This window comes from Bombus vancouverensis, chromosome 4 (genome assembly GCF_051014615.1).
Source record: "Bombus vancouverensis nearcticus chromosome 4, iyBomVanc1_principal, whole genome shotgun sequence".
Lineage (NCBI taxonomy): Eukaryota > Metazoa > Arthropoda > Insecta > Hymenoptera > Apidae > Bombus > Bombus vancouverensis.
The window spans coordinates 8,775,682-8,795,498 of NC_134914.1; the positions used below are offsets into that span (position 1 = coordinate 8,775,682).

Consider the following 19,817-nt stretch of genomic DNA (forward strand, 5'->3'; position numbering starts at 1 on the left):
ATTCAAGAAAAAAATCGTAACAAATTTTTTAAGCTTTTGTTTATATTCTTGACAAACTAGCGCGAACTAAGTTATACAGGTCAATTTAAAGACATGATCCTCATTAATGGCTTCTCACGAAACGTTGTGGTTTCTTGCATCAGCCAAGGACTTGAGTTCTTTTAATATTGTAAATGTCACAAACAGGTGTGGGACCGGTAGATGACGTAAAATGTCCTCTTGATTACCCTTGCTCGTTTTTATTAAAATTTCTTTTTGTTATTAAAAGCGTAACACGTGTTCCTATTTTTGTATTTCTTCTTTTGTTAACTTTACTGAAATAGTAATCTAATAATTTGGAGCTGCAGATGATACACATGCAACTTACTGAACTTTTGAACATATTGAAGCAGGTATACCTCATACCTCATAGTAATCTAATAATAATAAAGAATTATTTGTATATCAAAATTTATAGACTTATTATTTTAGTAATTTTATTACAAAAGGGACAATGTTGTTACATAATAAATTGTATTCTTGTATTCTTGAAGTTCCTTTTATCAATCAGGAATATGTATGATATATGTAAATAGCAAAAGATAATTACTTTCATTAAATTTATTTTTTTGGTATAGGGTCTCAAATCTAAATGCATTACTATATTTGTTGTGCTTTCGTGAAATTATAATCATATAAAATATTTATATATAGATTTTTATTTTATTTCTAGTATATTAAAAATTTGTTTAGTTTGCTGAGGTTAAATTTATCTTAAACGTTTATATCATGAATGGAGATTCAATTTTTTTTACTCATAAATAAGAATGTATCTGAAAGTGCAATATCTTTCAAACATTGCATCAAGAACAAGAATTCCGCTTCTACACCTTTTATAATTGGAAGGAAATAAAAAATGGTAATTAGGCGATAAATTTATTCGTATGTTCACATTTATCAGTCATTCATTATTAAACTGTTTAACATATAATGCACACTCACAACCTTTACTGGCGCTACCTTCGTAAAGGAAAATGAGTAGAAAATTTTTATATTCAAAACTTGTTATTAAAATTTCTTTTAATAAATTATATTGCACAATTTTATAAACAGTAAAAAGAGTATATTTTGTTTCAAAATAGAGCGCATATGTACATTTTGTTCGTATTACATACTGGAAAAATAAACATTATTGTTACATATTATGAAAATACTCCTGTTATAAAGTATAAAAATTGTATACTAGATACATAACTAGTTTGGATTGATGGTTTAAGGAAGTTCAAAATTAATCACTAGAACCATCTCAACATATATATTTATCAAAAAATATAGTACTCCTAAATACTATAGTAGTTTTTAGGCAAATATAAAATTTTTTAAATTTCAAGTATAGTTTTAAAGCTTTAGCATTATATAAACACTTTTCTCACAAATCTATTAAATTTCTCATTTATAAAACTTTTTGCTTCGATCAGATGCCATATCACGTAGCATTTGACATGGCTTAAATGCGTCACCATAGTGGCTTTGAAATTCTTCCATTTTATGTACTAATTTATCAGCACTGTAAAAATCTATCCAACGGAAAGGCCCACCAGTAAATGGAGGGAACCCTAATCCAAAAACAGCACCTATATCACCCTCCAACTGTAAAAATATTTATGTTTAATAAACACAATATAATTTAATGGTTTACTAATGCGTTCGAAATTTTGTATTACCGGATTAGCCAAAATATTTTCTTCTAAACAAAGTACTGCTTCGTTAACAAATCGAGACACCATTCTTAACTGACGATCTTCGACAGATGTACTTCCTTTTGGTTCAAGTTTGTATTTCTTCAAAATGTCTAATGCCGCAAGGTTTATATTTCTGTTCTTAACATTAGATTCATATATATATATTCCCTTGCCGGACTTCCTCCCTAAAAATGACATATATTTCCCTAAATACATCTATAAAAAGAATAAAGTATATAAAACAAATAAAAAACTGAATACCTAGAAAACCAGCTTGAACCATGTCACTGAGTATATTTACATCTCCACCTCTAAAACGTTCACCTAGTGCCTTTACAAGGTGCGCACTTATATGAGCGCCAACATCGATGCCGACTTCATCTGATAAAGTAGCTGCTCCAACAGGAAAGCCGAACTTTTTACACATACTATCTAGATCTATAGGATCCACACCTTCCTGTTTTTATATTGAGCATTACATTTTTCAGTTTTCTTATACTATACAGTATAAAGTATGAAAAAAATAAAAGTATTACCTGCATTAATCTAATAGCTTCAGATAACATAGCAGACAGAATTCTTGTTGTATAAAATCCAGGACCATCCCCAACAGTAATAACTGTTTTTCCTTGTTTTAAACCTACATCAACTGCAGTTTTAATAGTTTCAGCGGACGTACCTTTATGTGTTATTATTTCTAACAATTGCATTTTATCTACTGGAGAAAAGTAATGCATTCCAATCACCTATAAATACATTTCTCTGTTACATCAGATTAGAGAAATAATATATAATACATACCTTATCTGGACGGCTACTACCAGCAGCTATTTCAGTAATAGGAATTGCTGATGTATTTGTTGCGAGTACACAATAATCTGGAGTATTTGCCTCAATTTCTTTTATAACTTTATGTTTAATCGCAATATCTTCAAATACAGCTTCAATTACAATATCTGCATTTTTAAATGAATTATAGGCTAATGTGGAATCAAGTTGAGAAAGATATTTATCTTTTTGAACGCTAAAAATTAATTTTTAAAATTAGAACAGAATTCGGAAATCAGCGGCTCTTTAAACGCGTACGAGTATGTTACATTTTTAATGAAAAGCTAAAAACTAACTTGGAATACTTCTTTCGTTTCACTGCAGTATCCAATCCCTTTTGTACTTGATTAAAACCACGGTATAAACCCGCCTCACTTGTATCTTTCATAATTACATCAAAACCTTTATCTATGCTTACTTGAACAATACCTGCTCCCATAAGACCAGCACCAACAACAGCAATTTTTCTGAAATACATATATGAGATTAGTGTTCTATAAAAGAATTAGTTATTTTTATATAAATATCAATGTAATGCATATCAAAATATCCATACTTAACAGCATTTTTGGGTGCCCCAAAACGATTTTTTTTACATGCTGTTTGTCCAAAGAATAAACTTGTAAGACCCCTGCATTGAGATGTAACTGCTAGTTCACCAAAGGCTTTAGCCTCTGCTTCATAACCAGCTTTTGGTCCCTTATCCATACCAGTACGTATTACATCTAAGATTTTAAGAGGTGCAGGATACAATCCCCCAGTCTTTTTCATTACTTCATTTTTTGCTCTGGTAAATACTTGATTTTTTACAAACTCATAGGATAAAGCAAAATTCATAACTTTATCCATCAATGTTTTAGGGCTTCGATCAATTTTTAATGTTCCATTTGCAAGATCTTTTGCAGCTCTAATAGCAGTCTCTTCTAAATATCTCATAGTACTGCAAATATATCAATGAGATACAATTTTTCTTTATATAATGGAGATACAAATTTTATTTATTTCATACAAATGCATATGAAATTAACAACTCTTACTTTTCTTCTGGTGTTCCAATACCAGGACCAAGACGGTTTACTAAAATATCTACAAGTCCAACTTGCTTAGCTTTAATTGCTTTAAGATTTTTGCCAGTAAGAGTCATATCTAAAGCATTAGGAAGTGAAGTTAATTGAGGTAATCTTTGTGTACCACCTGCACCAGGCAAAAGACCTAACATTACTTCTGGTAAACCTAAACTAGTTTTTTGATCATTTACAGCAAGTCGATAATGACATGCCATGGCTACCTATGTAAATTAAATAAAAGTGTCTATGATTAAAACTATAGATACTGTAATATAATAGTATATAAACATATTAAATCATATACCTCAAGACCTCCTCCTAAACAACTGCCTTGGATTGCAGCTACAACTGGCTTTTGGCTTTTCTCTATTGTCTCTAAAACTTTCTGACCATCAGAAGATATTTTATAGCCATCTTCTGAAGTCTTAAAACGTTGTATCATAGTAATATCAGCACCAGCAATAAAACATCCTGGTTTTCCACTTATAAGAACTACTGAATTTACAGCAGAATTATGTTGTACAGTTTTTAAAACATCCACAATTTCGTCCATTATTTCTCGATTTAAGGTGTTCACCTATATTATATGAAATGCTTATTATTTTTATTGATCTTCCCTACTACTATTTTCAAACTATTAATCAGACAATATATCAATATATTAATGACAAATAATATAATTATATGTTAGATGTATGTATTTATTATATACCTTAACTCCTGGAGAATCTAAAGTAAGAACTGCTACATTATCTACAACTTTGTATCTCAAATGTTTTGTATTTACTTGGGTACTCATTGCTCTTATTGATTTGTATAACGCTAAAAATAAAATTTATGATCAAATATAAATTCTAAAGCTTCTATTTCTATCAGTCACTTCTAAGTCAATATTTGCCATTTTATAAATATTCATTTTGAAGTTTTATCTATTTTTCAAGCTTTAACTTAATCATAAATAAATGTTTCCTTTGTATTTATTATGAATTTGAATATTTCATGTATTTTGTATGTCACCTTATGTGACATGTAGATTACGATAAGTTTACTTGGGAGCAAAGGTTCATAAATACGATTATATAAAAATATAACTCTTGTTTTCTTATTTATAATTACCTGTTCGTACTACAACATTTTTGTTAATATGCGAAAAACTCGCAATAGCACCTAATAATCTATATTGTGACATGTTTTTACAAAATTACATGCACACGCCCCAAAAGATAGTTTTAAGTCTGCACATGGAATCACTGTGCGAAAGTAGAAACGCCGGTAACTACGCATGCGTGTAAATGTGGATATTAATCTAACCTACTGTATTTACTATACTCTTCAAGGACTTTGACCTCAACTTACTGTATCCTGATATATATAAAAATAATTAATAAGACAAAAAAATGACTAAAATTGTTTTTAAACATGAAAAATATAATTTAATATTACAATTGACATTTTCAGAATACAAAATGTATGATGTCTATTCTTTTATGTGTCATATGTACCACATAATATAGTATCATAAGTGTATGCTTTCGTAATGTACTTATTACAGAAAAATAACATTTGCTATTAATATTTAACATTAAATATTAAAATTTGAATTTTGAATGTTCTTGTGTAAATATTTTATATATCATTAAAACTTGTACATGTTACTTGATACTAATAAGAAAATTGATTATTAAAACAATGTATCTATATATGTATACATTTATTATTTGTATCATTTAATATCAGTGAATATTGTTCCTATGAACTTAATTCCTATACTTGCCTGTATTTCAATATTTATTAATTAGCAAGTACATAGTTTTATCATATCATGCTGTTCAACAGTTGGCTATTTTATTGCACCACTACAATCAAGATCTTGTTTGTAGCGCCGCAGACAATTACATCCTCGAAGTATTATTACAAATAAGTACTATCACAATTATGAACTGCGATATACACATGTTTTTCCACTTTAGTTGATTTGATTTGAATTAGTTGATTACCTGTAGAAAATAAAGTATTGCTATGATAGTCACACGTAGTTTTAATTCCAAACATGATTAGTATTGTAATTTTATCTATCTATTAAATTGATAATTTTGTAAGTCACGTAAAAATGGTAAGGGGATTTGTGAATTCGCATATTGTGTGGCATAAAAAGACATTACTTCTTAAGAACATTTCAACATTTGAAACAGAATATATTTGTTATGCTAAATATATGATGTAAACAGTGAAAAGAATGTTCAATGTTCACTTGAAATGAAAAAACTATTTGATGTATAATATTTATCTATTCACAACTGCATTTACAGCGATTTGTAAATCATATCTTTAAAGTATTTCCAATTCTGCAAAATGCTAGATACCAGAACATTTTCATATAAGAAATATTTAACTGAAGCTGTCATAGCTTTAGCATGTGTGTTTATTTTTTGTGAATATTTACTATATTACCTTGTGCTTATTCAGGTGAGTTATATAAATAACAAAATGATTGTAAAGATTAAAAATTTCATATGTTGTATTTAACACAACAGTGTGCATGGCCAGTTTTGGAACCACATAAAACTGATACAACAATTACTGAATCCACATCAGAAGAAACTCCGGTACATGCAATGTTTATAGCAGATACTCATTTATTGGGCTCAAAAAATGGACATTGGTTTGATAAATTAAAAAGGTTTGACTTTATTATATGATAATAAACAAGTAGTAAATTCTTTATACATTTTTGAAAGTAATTTCTCCCTATTGAAATCAATATTTTCTTTATGTAGAGAATGGCAAATGTATAGAGCATTCCAAACTATGGTTACTCTTCATAAACCAGACATAATTTTTATATTAGGTATGCAATAAAATTATATTAATGATATAATATATTGAAGATAAATTGAAATAATAAATATATTATAATTACGACAGGTGATTTATTTGATGAAGGACAGTGGAGTAGTTCAGCAGAATTTGACCAATATATACAAAGATTTCATTCATTGTTTTCAGTACCTAAACACACTCATCTTTATGTTGTTGCTGGAAATCATGATATTGGATTTCATTATGGTATTGTAAAATATTTTTTTTATAACTATGAATAGTTTTTATAACTATAAAATGAATATGATATTTTTGGCAAAAAAATATTTCTTTAGCTATTACACCATACTTAAATCAACGATTCGTAAATGGTTTGAAGTCACCAAGTGTGAAAAGAGTTAGTATTAGAGGGAATCACTTTGTCCTAATTAATAGTATGGCATTGGAAGGAGATGGGTGCTTTTTGTGTCGTCCTACAGAAATTGCATTAAATAAAATTTCCAGTAAGATTACTTTTTGTTAGAGAAGTGAATAATTATGAGAATTAAAACTTATGTATAAATAAAAATATTTTTCAGCACATTTAAAATGTGCTAAAGATATGGGAAATAGTTGTAACAAAGATAATGCAATTTCGAGATACAGCAGACCAATTATTTTACAGGTCAGTAAATGTTTCTTAAAATAAAAACGATAATGTAATATTTAAATTATAATTATAGCATTATCCAATGTATCGTGAGTCTGATGAAATTTGCAATGAACCTGATCAAGCACCAGATGAAATAAAAGATATAAAATTTAGGGAACGATGGGAATGTTTATCAAAGGAAGCATCTGAGCAAGTACATGAAATATTTTGCAAGGATTATTACAATAAAATTGAATTTATAGATTTTTAATTTTATAGAATTTGTAGAATTTATAGATAGATTATAGAAAATCAACTTACAGCTTTTAGATATATTGAATCCAAGACTGATCATTAACGGTCATACTCATCATGGTTGTAGAAGAATACATAGAAAAGATATATTAGAATTTACAATACCATCTTTCAGTTGGCGTAATAAGGATAATCCTTCACTTTTACTAGTAAGTTCTACACATTTGAAAAAACTATTTAATATAACTTCATAATTTTATTACCATATACATACTTATAGTACTATTCATATTTCAGGGTGTATTTACCCCCAATAATTATTCTGTATCAAAATGTTACATGCCTGTGGAATCTACAGAGATCAAAATTTATGTTATCAGTGTAGTGTGTATATTTATATATTTTATCATAAAATGTAGATTGAAACAAAATCGATATTATCTTTTAAAGTTTCATTAAAGACATGTTTCTATTTATTAGTATTAATTTAAAAAAGTGCAGTAAGTAGATTATAAATAATAATTATAAACAAACTAAAACATGAAAATATAAGGCTCAAATTATTCATATTTTTATGCGTATCTTCATATATATAAAATAAAAATATTAGTTACATATTATTTACACTATTCAAAGTATAAAATATTTATATTATTTATTCTCATTATTATATTAATCAGATCAATAGCACATCTCAACTGCATTAAATTATTGAATACTATTTCGCTTTACATACTCCAATACTTCTTTTCATTATTTTATCAAACTACTCTATTGGAAAGGAAAATGTGTATAAATACATATAACACACTATAAGAATATTAAAAATCACAAATATAATCATTGCAACATGTACAAAACTTATATCTGTCTTATATATTTAATCAGCCAATATCAAAGATCTCATATATTACTGATTTACTAAACATACTTAATACTTGAATAATTAAAAATATAGATCTTTATAATTAGTCCAAAAGTGAATTGTTACGCATAATTAATAAACATTTTATATGACATGACATTACGGAGAAATATACACCCCAGGTTATCCAAATGTAAGTGACATAATTTTACATCCTTAATGTTACATTATATGCATTCGATGCATACATGTCTAGTAACAAATGTCTACAGATATAACTTGTAAACTTGTTATTTTATTGCAATAAAAAATATAATAATTGTGAACTAATATTATTTTTGTATTTAGCATTGACTATAATTAATATTACATTTATTAATATTTTTATATATTTTTTAATTTTATGTTAAAAGGAAGTAATATTAATATAGTCTATGCATTTTCTTTATATGAATATGTGTATTCTTCGCTGAATGTGAGCAGTACTCTGTTTTATAAATTATAAGTACTCTAATAATAACAAAATATTTATTTAAGATATGTAATAAACAATAAAAAGAGAAAATCATGTATTAATAATGCAATGAACTAAGTTATACATCACGTCCTTTAATCAGAACCTTTTTCTGTTCATTTGTAAGTTTTACATATTTTTCGTTATAAACAAAATAATTTTATAATATTTAAGAATATTATTTGGTAAATGTACTACTCATCTTTTTAATCAAATTAGATTAATCTAACGAAAATGAAACTATTGTACTATTTTGGTTTCATACATTTAATTTAAAGTAATTAAATATTTTTTGTAACATTGGAAATGTGTTACCTTCTTTAATCATTGATTTCATCAATGATTAATTTGACTAGTCTATTTTTACAGCAGCATATATTTTACGAATAAATGCATAAGCAGCAAAGAAACCTATTGTACCTGTTAATAACCAAAACGTTAATACCATTAATGCAGTGTAACCAAAATATAAAAGTGTTGGAATTAGTTCTGTTATTTCTAATTTTGTCATAAAATAAAAAATTGAGTAGGCTAGGACATATACAGCTGATCCTCCACTAACAATAAAGCTTCTCCACCACCATCGGTAATCCTAATAACGAATAAAATAACATAAGTATATATGCTATAAACACAATTGAAAATAATTGTTTATTACTCACTTCTCCGCATAACTGGAAATAGACCATAACTATGGATATTTGAGAACAAGAAATGACAAGTATACAGAAAACGAGGAAGAGGAATCCGAAAAGATAATAAAATTGATTTTCCCATAACGCTGTTAGGATGAAAAATAATTCTATAAAAACAGCGCCAAACGGAAGAATTCCAGCCATTAGCGTACTGTAATAATTATAATAAACATTTTGTTTATTATGAAATTAATATAATATTATCATTATAATGAAATTGATATACATATATATGTATATACATATTTCTTAACATATTAATAGATAATTCTTTAAACTTACCACAGTATTGGGTTCATGTACCATAACTGATCAGGAACTTGTCTGGGAATTTGATTTGTTCTAACAGGATGTGTGAAAGGTTGTTTTCGATATCCAAAGAAATATCCAAGGTATACAAGAGGAAGTGATATACAGAACCATAAACATAATAATGCTAACATTGTTGTAAATGGTACTGCGCCAGAACTATGCTTTCCCCATATAAAGAAATTTAAAAAGAAACAAGTAGTAAACACTATTCCAGGATACAGTGTTGCCGTCTATAATAAATTATATAGTAATATAGTAAATTTTATATTATCTTTATATCTTATATTAACCCATTTTGTCCTTACTAGTAATGCTGTCCTTCTCCATTTTCGACCACGCATTGTTTTATAAAGGCGCGCAGAAAAATATCCAGCAATTACACCAGAAGACACATAAAGAAATATTGCACAGGTTCCAAGTGCACCTCTACTGGCAGGAGAGAGCATTCCCAACATAGCAAAAACTAAAGGTATATAAGAGAAGTAGTATAAAAATATTTAGTAATGTATGGTATTCTTTCATACAACAATATAGAACCTTACATATTGTGATTAAAGCCATAAAAAATATTTGAATTCCACTGCCTATCACAGCGGCAAATAATCGAGGATTTGGTGGTGGTCGAAATACATCTCCATGAACAAGTTTCCATCCAGTTTCTTCAATTGCTTCATCTAAACCTGCTAAACTGTCACTTTCACCAGCATTATAACGTGCGATATCTCTCCTTAGTGTTCGAACCATGATCATAGTTAAGATCCCTATATAATTTTATTCAAAACTTTGTATATAAACTTCAAAGCGATCAAAGGACTTAAAAGTATAGGGTATGATGTATATTTACCAGAAAGGAAAATGACTACAATCAGTGAATTGATGATTGAAAACCAATGAATTTCAACATCGCTCATTCCCAAATATATATCCCATCTACTTGCCCAACTCACATCAGATTGTCTCCACTCCACAGAATATAAGAACAGAAGCTTGGTTCCTTTGGGATTAACAAATTGAGGATTTGCCTGAGGATTTGTGGGCACTATACAAGTATTTCTATCAAACTTTAGTTGGCTTACATCAACTGAACGAGCTTCTACTTCAAATCCAACTACTCTAAATTCATTTCTATGAAAAGTAAAAAAATAATTATAGTTTGAAACATCATTTACATATCAAGTGATGCTTTTTATACTAACTCTCCATATCTATGATTACTTAATTTTAGTTTAAGATAATTATTAATGTAATATTGGTCATTCATGATACCACCCAAACGATATCCATGATATACAATTACGTTATTTGTATCTTTATGAACCTTTTTTGTTGCTGCTGGTAAATTATCAATTAACCTAAGAACAGATAAAAATGACTGTAACTATATATTGATATAAATTATAATGCAAATATATGCTTACAAATGCACAGTATAATCATGTTGAATGCGTTCTATAACACGTTGCGACTCTTCTTCATTCCATGTCATAAGATTAGATGGTCCATGACATAATAATTTACAGCTTACATCGTCTGCCATTGATACCTCATATGGTGTATTTACAATTCTATATAAGAATGAATCAAATTACTTTTTCAGAATATAGTGATAAATAGGAAATCTTACCTGTCACCACGTAATACTTCTCCTAAATTCTCTGATTTGTAAATAAAAGTTCCATTTTTTGGTATACAAAATGGAACAGAATAATATTCATATGGTAATTGTGTATGAGTACTGGTCATTTTCACTGCTTTAACATCAATTTTTTGCCCCTTTTTAAATTCCACAGGGGCAACACCAGGCACATAGAAGCCATTTGTTTCAATTAATAATGATATTATTACAAATATTGCACTCCCTTGTTTTAATCTTCCCTGTTAACAGAAACATAATATATGTGGTACATGTTTTACTATATCTTAATTAAATAATTGATATTTTTAAAAACGACTATATGTCCAATAGGATAAACTGAAACATGATTTATTTATAAATACAAATGTGGATATGCTCACATTATTTTCTACCAGAGATACGTCTTACCAATTTCAACCAATTATGAAACTTAATGACACTAATCCTTAAAACATTTTTTGACTAATTGTGATAAAGCGTAATTAAGTTTCTGACAGGACTAATGGCATTGTACTTTACGAATACTATGAAGACAGAAAATACTATACTGAAAAAGAACCGCCACATCAATTCAATAAATACTTTTATTTTGTGGTATTCAATCTTAATAACATTTAAACACACGAAAATAATAAACGAAAAATACTTACCATTCTTTAATATTGTTTTCGTTAAAGGCGCGCCACGCCGTACCTCTTACGTTATTCTTAATCGCTACTCGTAGAGTTTCTACTGCGTTCACGTCAAAAATGAAATTTACTTCAACATGAAGTTTGTTTCGAAACATTTGTTGGTAAAGTAATACAAGAATGATTCTTTATAAAATTCCCTAGCAGGTTTATTTCCAGTTACACGTACACGCACGGTCATATACATATGTTATTTTTTATACTACGACATTTATCAATACATAGTAAATAGTAACAGTAACATTTACCAATAGAATTGTTAAACCGAGAGGAACTTCATAATTTTCATAAGCGGCTACTTATATTTGATAAAATTTAGAAAAAATACAATAGATGAATAAAAACAAAATGATTTTCCTGTGCGACAATTTTATTTTCCTCTATCTAGCTCTTACTGCTCGTATTGAAAACGATAATATTTATTTTAAATATTCTTTTATTTAAATCATTTTATCTTATGCTATTCTAATTTATGACTAATTTAGTTGTGAGAAATAATATACCTAATGTTCAGTACGATATCTAGCATGTTAATTATTATATAGAGAGTGTTAATTAGTGTGTTTATTCTTAAAATTCCCGCAATTTTTTATCCTTGCAAATGAAAAGGAAGTGAATCTTTTATAAATGTAAAATATTACTTAATAAACAATTTAATCTATTTCGTTTCTATATCATAAATTCTTAATATATAAAAATGATTATTTATAAGTTGATAAAAGTTTAATTTTGATATAAAATGGAAACATTTTTACTACATAATAGAAGGTGTTTTGATCAAGCTTTTCCGAGCGAAAAAATATACCCCCGAAAAGGAAAATATCGTCCCACGTGGGGACTCGTTTAATTACAAGTTACGTTATTTAGATATGCATCTGTTCGGTTAATTTTTATTTCAGAACAATGGTACAGGTGAGTAGAAACTTTTAAGTATATTACATTGATAAATTTCCATGCAGTTTGTCTAAATCAATGCATTTTTCTATCAGGTCTATTGGAAATTTTTGATTGTTTTTTTTTCCGTTGTCATCCATTAGTAAATAGGAAAGATGGCAGCAGATTATTGCGCTTTTTTCCCGTGCATTCACGGGTCCGACATTTTTCTTAAAATTAAGCCTTTCTACAAATTTCGGGTGAAACTTATATAAAAACATTGGATACACTTCAGTTTTACGAACAGAATTTAGCGCGTATTTCATTTCTTAAATAAAATGTGATTAATATTGAAATAAATAGAATACATAACGATTTTTGTATATTGAACTTGTGTCAAATACGGTGAAAGACTATATAGAAATTTTAAGTGATGTCCTTAAAGGATATTTGAATTCATGTGAAATAAAAATTTAACATTTTATGAATGAATATCCCATTGTGAATTGTTTATTTATAAACATTTTTTCTTTTTTAAACAAAATATGACAATAATGAGGGTACATAATTTTTTTTAATGTGTATATGTGTATATCTATATAATGTGATAATGTGTATATCTATATAATGTGATAATGTGTATATCTAAATTGTATATGTTATTTTAATAATGAAATATTTTGTTTGCAGGCAATTGATGAAATGGAACAAAGAGATCTCCCACAGGCTTTTCGCTTGCTTGGGGAGATGAATGCTAATGTTCTACAAGTTAATCAACTTGTAGACAATATGTTAGTCCGTGTCAAAAATGGGGAAATTTCTACGGACAAGGGTCTTAGTTTCCTAGAAATGAAATATCATATGTTACTTTCTTATCTGATTAATTTGACTTACGTAGTTTTGAGAAAATGTTCAGGAGAACGTATAGAAGGAGATCCATCAATCGATCGCTTAATTGAAATAAGAACTGTCCTAGAAAAAATCCGACCAATAGATCACAAACTAAAATATCAAATAGATAAACTTGTTAAGACTGCAGTAACTGGTACTATTAACAGTGATGATCCAACTAATTTTAAAGCAAATCCAGATGCATTTGATAGTAATGATGAAGAATCTGATAATGATCAAGATGGTAAAGTAGATGGTTTTAAACCAACACAGGCAAGAAAATCTAATATTTATGTGCCACCAAAACTTGCTGCGGTACATTATGGTCAGTATTTATAAATGTATATTTGCACAGTGTAACAGCTGTAATATAATATTTTAAGGTAGAAAATTATAATACATTAAATATTTCGTATTTTTCATTTGCAGATGGAGATGAGACAGTTGCTGAAAAAATTCGCAAATCAGGAGAAAGAGCTCGTAGGCGTGCAGTATCAGGTGCTGTTTTAAGAGAGTTAAAAGAAGAATATTTAGATGCGCCTATTGAAGATAAACACGGTTTAGGGGAAAAACAAGCTAGTCTAGGTCGAGAAAATAAACGGAAGGTAGAATATGAAGAAAATTATATGACACGCTTACCTGTTACTAAACAAGAAAAACACAGACGTCGCCAAATAACAACTCTTGGTACACTTGGAGAAGAAATTACAACTTTCGGGGAATCATCTTCTGTATCTGCTAAAAAGAGAAAAGCTCAGAAAAAGAGCAAAGCTAAAAAGAGTAAATATTTAAATTTAGTTATTTAAATTTAAAATTAAAATAAAAATTTAAATTTAGTAAATATGCTTATGTCGTATTGAAGTATTTTATTTACAATACAATTTGTATTTTCTTATAGGTTTCAAGAAAAAACGGCATCATTAAATCGAGTTTATAAAAATTTGAAAAAGCTGAATTTCGTACAGCATTAATAATTAAGGTAAAATGCAAATTTACTTCAATTCTTCATGACAAACGCAGATGCCATTAATACTCGTTAATAAGTTAAGCTAAATAACTCATAAACAACTAGTAATAAAAACAACAATCGTCAACGGTGAAATAAAATAGCACGATGGTAATTTATTACTACATAAGACATACTAATGGTCGTGTAATTGATAATTATAGTTAATAATGATTTTAATCTTTAATTGTTGTCTAAAATCAATTTTTATCTGTGGAGTTGAAATGTTCCATAAGTCACAAGAAACGATATTCTGACGATATTAAGTACATGAAGAATAATGTCAAGGTACATACGAGCTTAACTTATAAAAGAAAATTACGTGTAATCGTGACACAATTAATCAAATAATGGATTTCGGCTCCAAGATCTAAAATTGCAAGTTAAACGTACAAGTTGAAAGCAGAAAAATTTTCTGCTTTATTTTGAGATATTCTCCAGCTATAGATGAGGAAACCAGTAACATAGCAGGAGGGATGATATTGAATTAATTGTTACAGAAGCGTAAAAATCACAAGACATTCAATGCAAAAATTAGAAAATTCAAGTTTAATAAGGGAAATGACTTTAGAAATTGCAAATATTCTGCAACTTCTAAATATTGTTCATCGTGCGATATCGCGTGTCTTAGGATTTTCTCGCTATTTTAGAGTAGTGTAGTAAATAGTTTTACTATTATATGTATGTTTCGTTTGTGTTTTCCCCTGGTAAACTGTTGAGGCTATTATATCTTGATGTGAGTCATATTTTATGTTAAGTTTAATTTTTTACAATGTGTTTATGCATTGTATTTATTGTTTTAACTTTAGATTGATTTGGTTAAGTTGTTAAACTTATATTAAAAGTAATATAAGGATAACACGAATGTGTCAAAATTCAAAATTAATATTGTCAATTTCTCGATTTCTACTTAAGTTTACTGTATTTAGTTTCTTAGAGAGGGGGTATGTGTGATATTGAAAGAAAAACTAATATACGAAGACTAGAGCGAAAATCACTTCTGCAATAGAATAAAGAGTTTGTACAATCAAATTGTAAAGAGCATCCATATCTTGTGCTTAAATAGGTTCCATTTTTTAAATATTAGATATAACTTTGGGTATCTTTTTAAACCCAAATGTTTCCTTTTAAGATAAAGGGAGAATGATGGTAAATACATTTAATGCAGATCATAACATGGGTATTTGTATCCAGTAGTCGTTCCTGCAGAAGTGATCCGCATTACCTTCAAAAGTACTAATTCGCTATATGCTAACCAAGGGCTCAACCATCCATAGATGTTATATTTTTTACAAAAGTGTTCATAGATTGAGCCAACTTGGTAATGCATGATGTTACATATGCCCTCTCTTTTTCAATCTGTGAAGACGATTAAAATGTGATAAATTATTCATCAAATAATAGTTAAAGAAACTAACAGAATAGCACAATTGCTGGGCATTATTTACAAGTGCTAGCAAGCCTAATGTCAGCAGCCTTGTCGTATTTGGTAATGAAGTTGGAATACTGAATAGCGGGAAGATTTTGATTAATGATGTCAAGGTATACTTACAAAATCTCATGCCTGTTTAATGTATGGCATGCACAAAATAATTAATGAAAAATTACAATCGGTTTCAAAATTTGCCCGACATTTAGTTTTCTCATACTTTATACATAGATGATAATTTTTGAAGCACACTTACAACTGAAATAACTGTAAGTCCAAAATACTAAATACTATACTCGTGTGTGTGCGTGTGTGTGTGTATATTTATATATATACATATATACATAGTGTATATTCTTCATTTCTACATTCTGAACTGTTTATAAATGCTCATTGAAAAATATCATACTGTTTGCAATAAGTAGAGAAGAAATTTCAGTTGAAAGATTTATGATTACATCTGTTTGTTAAAGATAAATTTTCCTAATATGTTTTACATATTTTGGACTTATAGTAAAAGTGTATGGGTGTGAAAAATATTCATATGAGACACATATCCACACACAACATATAGCAGCAAAGTAATAGGGTTACATTGAATACACTACCTCAAATCAATAGAAATATGGATTTACAATAATAGAACTGCGTCAGTTGCGTTTACATTGTTGTGTTATTGTTCATTTACACATTTACTGATACAGTAATTTTGTTGTGAAATATAATGGAACATATTATGCCTTATGAAGAGAAGTATTTAGAGTTTGTTATCTTTGACCTGCATAGCAGGTATGAATTTTTTAGCAATGTACAAAGGAAGCACAAAATATGTAAACGTTACTGCGGGCAGGGAGTTTAAAGTAGTCCTTCAAATCCAACAACGCTGCCGAATAACAAACTAAAAAAAGGAGAAACAAAATATCTTTGCAGCAAAAACGAGTATAAAATGATTTATTGACTAATTCATAGTCTGAAGAATGTAATGTTTCATTTATTGATGAATTTTCTATAATTTATGTAATAAGACAATTCAGTGTATGTGAGAGAGCGAAAGTGAACGCGTGCGAAAGAGAGAGAGAGATTTACCTGTATATTACAAATGGTTATTATGAATGAATTATTATTATAAATTAATATTATTATAATTATTATGATTATTCTGATTATTATTATATTATCATCATCATCATCATCATCATCATCATCATGTAGAATGCTTCTTACTGACTGAATAAAATGTTTTCAATGTCAATAATTTATTTACAAAAGGTAAGCTTACCAAAAGAAAACATCGTAAGGCGATTTTCAACCCTTTACTTCGACCAAAATGGTAATAGTTACAGAATGAATTTGAATTATCCGTTTTCATCTTATTTTCCCTATTTAACAACATACAAAAATTCTACATCATTATAAACGCGATCATGTATGTTGAAAACTTTTAGATTTTTTCGATGCGAACCTTAAGTGAAAAAAATTAAAAATGCTGAAAAATGTAGATTTCGTATAGAAGTTTTAGAACGATCACTTTCTTATCTTTATAATAGCGACATGCCAGTATGACTATTATTCTTAACCCTTCCTAGATTTTTTGGAAAGGTGTGTCGTAGTTAAAAAAATCAAAAACCAATTTCCTTGAAGATTTTCAGGTAGAAATGTGATTAATATTTTCAAATTTTGCATTCTTTTTACGCAGTGAGTATATTGTATGATTTTTAATATTTGTGCGTTCGAAAAAGTAATATACAAATAAAAGAAATTAAATTGATTTAATCAATTGAAAATGTATATGTCCCTTATCTTGTACCATACGAGTATCAGTTTCTCATTCAACGTTGAGGATAGCGGAGCGATTAAGGTATCTTATATATTCCTTTGTGGTACCGCTGTGAATTCGTGCGCGTCATAGCGATCCACTTTTCTGTTATTACATCGATTTTCTTTCTATTATTTGCTACACGACAATAAACGGAGTTCATTAAAAAGTGTTCTAAAAGTATTTTAGGAATATTTTATCATAAAATGTCCATGCAAATAATTTTTGAACACATTTTACTCCGTCGATCCTTCGACCACGTATTGTTTTACTGTTACGGATATTCTTTAACATTTTATATATTATGTAAATGTATAAAATCAGTATTAGATCTTCTGTTTTTGAGTAAATGGATAGGGACGGTATTCATTTTTTTTTGAAAATTATTATTTTCATATTTATGATCTCCTCTTTTATGTAGGGATTCTGAAGACAATACATTGGGAAAAACTATCATTCTTTTTCAAATTGAAAAGTAATTGCTTTATTAAAGAATCAGGGATTCATCCGTAAAAATGGCTTATTGTTATATGTAGCAACCCTCCATCTAGTGTTTTCGATCTTATGTTCAATTATAATTGTCATGTGAAAATATTTGGGAAAATTAAGGGATTTGCTGAATGTAAACCTTTTAGCTTAATTTTTATTCCATTCTTTCCCTTGGAAAATTCCTGTCATTATCTGAAAAATTCTTAATTGTCAATGATATTTTAAGCATCAATGCTAACTCCTACGTGGTCCATTCTTATACCTACTCAAAGTGTTGTTTCGTGATTGAAGCGTATCTTTCCACTTAGGTAAGTATAACATGTTCATCAAATAATTTTAATTTCACATAACAGTATATGTAATTTTTCTGTAATTCAAAATTTTCGTATCGTTCTTTGTTTACTTCAATATTTTAATATTCAATGGTATAAGTAAGCGTATTGATAGCCTTTTCAATAAAAAAACAATATTTTACCAGTGTCCCCTGCATTTCATTATCTTTAAATTACAACACAAGTTAAATCACATTATTTAGTTCAACTTAAGACTTTATTACTTTATTACTTTATTGTCCTGCTCCGATGTAATGTGTCTCTTCAGGTAAAAGATCAGTGATTACCTACTAAGTATGTATGGTTCACGAAAGATCGTCGGCTTGGGTTGAGTTTTAAGGTTGAGAATAATAGTCGTGCTAACATGTCGTTACCATAATAATAAAACAGTGATCGCTCTGAACTGCTATGCGAAATCTACATTTTTCAGTATTTTCTTGCACTTCGACACTAATGTGTCTATAATAATCCAGAATTTTTGCATGCCATTAAATTGGGAAAATAGGATAAAAAGAGATAATTCGAATTCACTCTGTAACTATCCTTCTGGTCAAGATAGAGCGCTGAAAATTGATTTACGATGTTTTCTTTTGGTGAGTTATCGAATGGTGCATCACAATGATGCATGATAAAAATCGGTTCAAGGACACTTTCTGTCCCTTGTATCCTGGCTATCTTCTTCTATTGTATGAAGTTGTACGTAAAAGTTTTAAAAACACAAAAACCTCCATCTGGGATCATATAAACAGGTCTCGATACTCATACTGAAAGTAAGCGAAAGCATGGCAGAAATAGTTCGAAGATTAAGTCAAGAAAAATCAATATGGAAGGCAAAATGGTTTTCGTCCTGTGCGTGTATGACATGCTATGCATGCCTCAAACAGAAACAGAGGCATTCTATGCATCTTTGTTTGTCTTGTAATAACAAGAACTTTGTTGTCTTCCATA

The 19,817-nt window shown here is 28.5% G+C and overlaps 3 protein-coding genes across 3 annotated transcripts; 1 reads left to right on the forward strand and 2 right to left on the reverse strand.

Annotated features, from left to right (window-relative positions):
* Positions 1-1,279: 1,279 nt before the first annotated feature.
* On the reverse strand, positions 1,280-4,899 carry Mtpalpha (monolysocardiolipin acyltransferase Mtpalpha). Its single transcript, XM_033334045.2, has 11 exons — positions 4,733-4,899; positions 4,329-4,438; positions 3,921-4,193; positions 3,587-3,837; positions 3,106-3,489; positions 2,846-3,016; positions 2,523-2,745; positions 2,258-2,467; positions 1,983-2,178; positions 1,704-1,906; positions 1,280-1,629 (listed from the first exon to the last, which is right to left on the reverse strand). The coding sequence occupies exons 1-11, from the start codon at positions 4,803-4,805 to the stop codon at positions 1,429-1,431; spliced, it is 2,295 nt and encodes a 764-aa protein (XP_033189936.1). The 5' UTR covers positions 4,806-4,899; the 3' UTR covers positions 1,280-1,428.
* A 535-nt stretch (positions 4,900-5,434) lies between these two features.
* On the forward strand, positions 5,435-17,487 carry LOC117156755 (metallophosphoesterase 1 homolog). Its single transcript, XM_033334068.2, is given in 12 exon segments — positions 5,435-6,082; positions 6,151-6,296; positions 6,394-6,464; positions 6,542-6,682; positions 6,772-6,939; positions 7,015-7,100; positions 7,159-7,281; positions 7,391-7,531; positions 13,597-14,122; positions 14,227-14,577; positions 14,704-14,749; positions 14,751-17,487. Coding segments are annotated over 12 exon segments (1,938 nt in total). The 5' UTR covers positions 5,435-5,968; the 3' UTR covers positions 14,776-17,487.
* Positions 6,540-12,146, reverse strand: TM9SF4 (transmembrane 9 superfamily protein member 4). Its single transcript, XM_033334047.2, has 10 exons — positions 11,995-12,146; positions 11,333-11,583; positions 11,127-11,273; positions 10,905-11,060; positions 10,553-10,833; positions 10,251-10,469; positions 10,014-10,171; positions 9,679-9,938; positions 9,364-9,547; positions 6,540-9,293 (listed from the first exon to the last, which is right to left on the reverse strand). The coding sequence occupies exons 1-10, from the start codon at positions 11,995-11,997 to the stop codon at positions 9,054-9,056; spliced, it is 1,899 nt and encodes a 632-aa protein (XP_033189938.1). The 5' UTR covers positions 11,998-12,146; the 3' UTR covers positions 6,540-9,053.
* Positions 17,488-19,817: the final 2,330 nt, after the last annotated feature.

Coding starts and splice junctions, on each gene's coding strand:
- Mtpalpha (XM_033334045.2), bottom strand. CDS start 4,805: ATGTCACAATATAGATTATTAGGTGCTATTGCGAGTTTTTCGCATATT. Junction 2,179..2,257: donor AAGCTATTAGATTAATGCAG/GTAATACTTTTA, acceptor ATATAAAAACAG/GAAGGTGTGGATCCTATAGA. Junction 1,630..1,703: donor AAAATATTTTGGCTAATCCG/GTAATACAAAAT, acceptor ATATTTTTACAG/TTGGAGGGTGATATAGGTGC.
- TM9SF4 (XM_033334047.2), bottom strand. Junction 10,834..10,904: donor AGTAATCATAGATATGGAGA/GTTAGTATAAAA, acceptor TACTTTTCATAG/AAATGAATTTAGAGTAGTTG. Junction 9,294..9,363: donor ATTTCCAGTTATGCGGAGAA/GTGAGTAATAAA, acceptor ATTCGTTATTAG/GATTACCGATGGTGGTGGAG.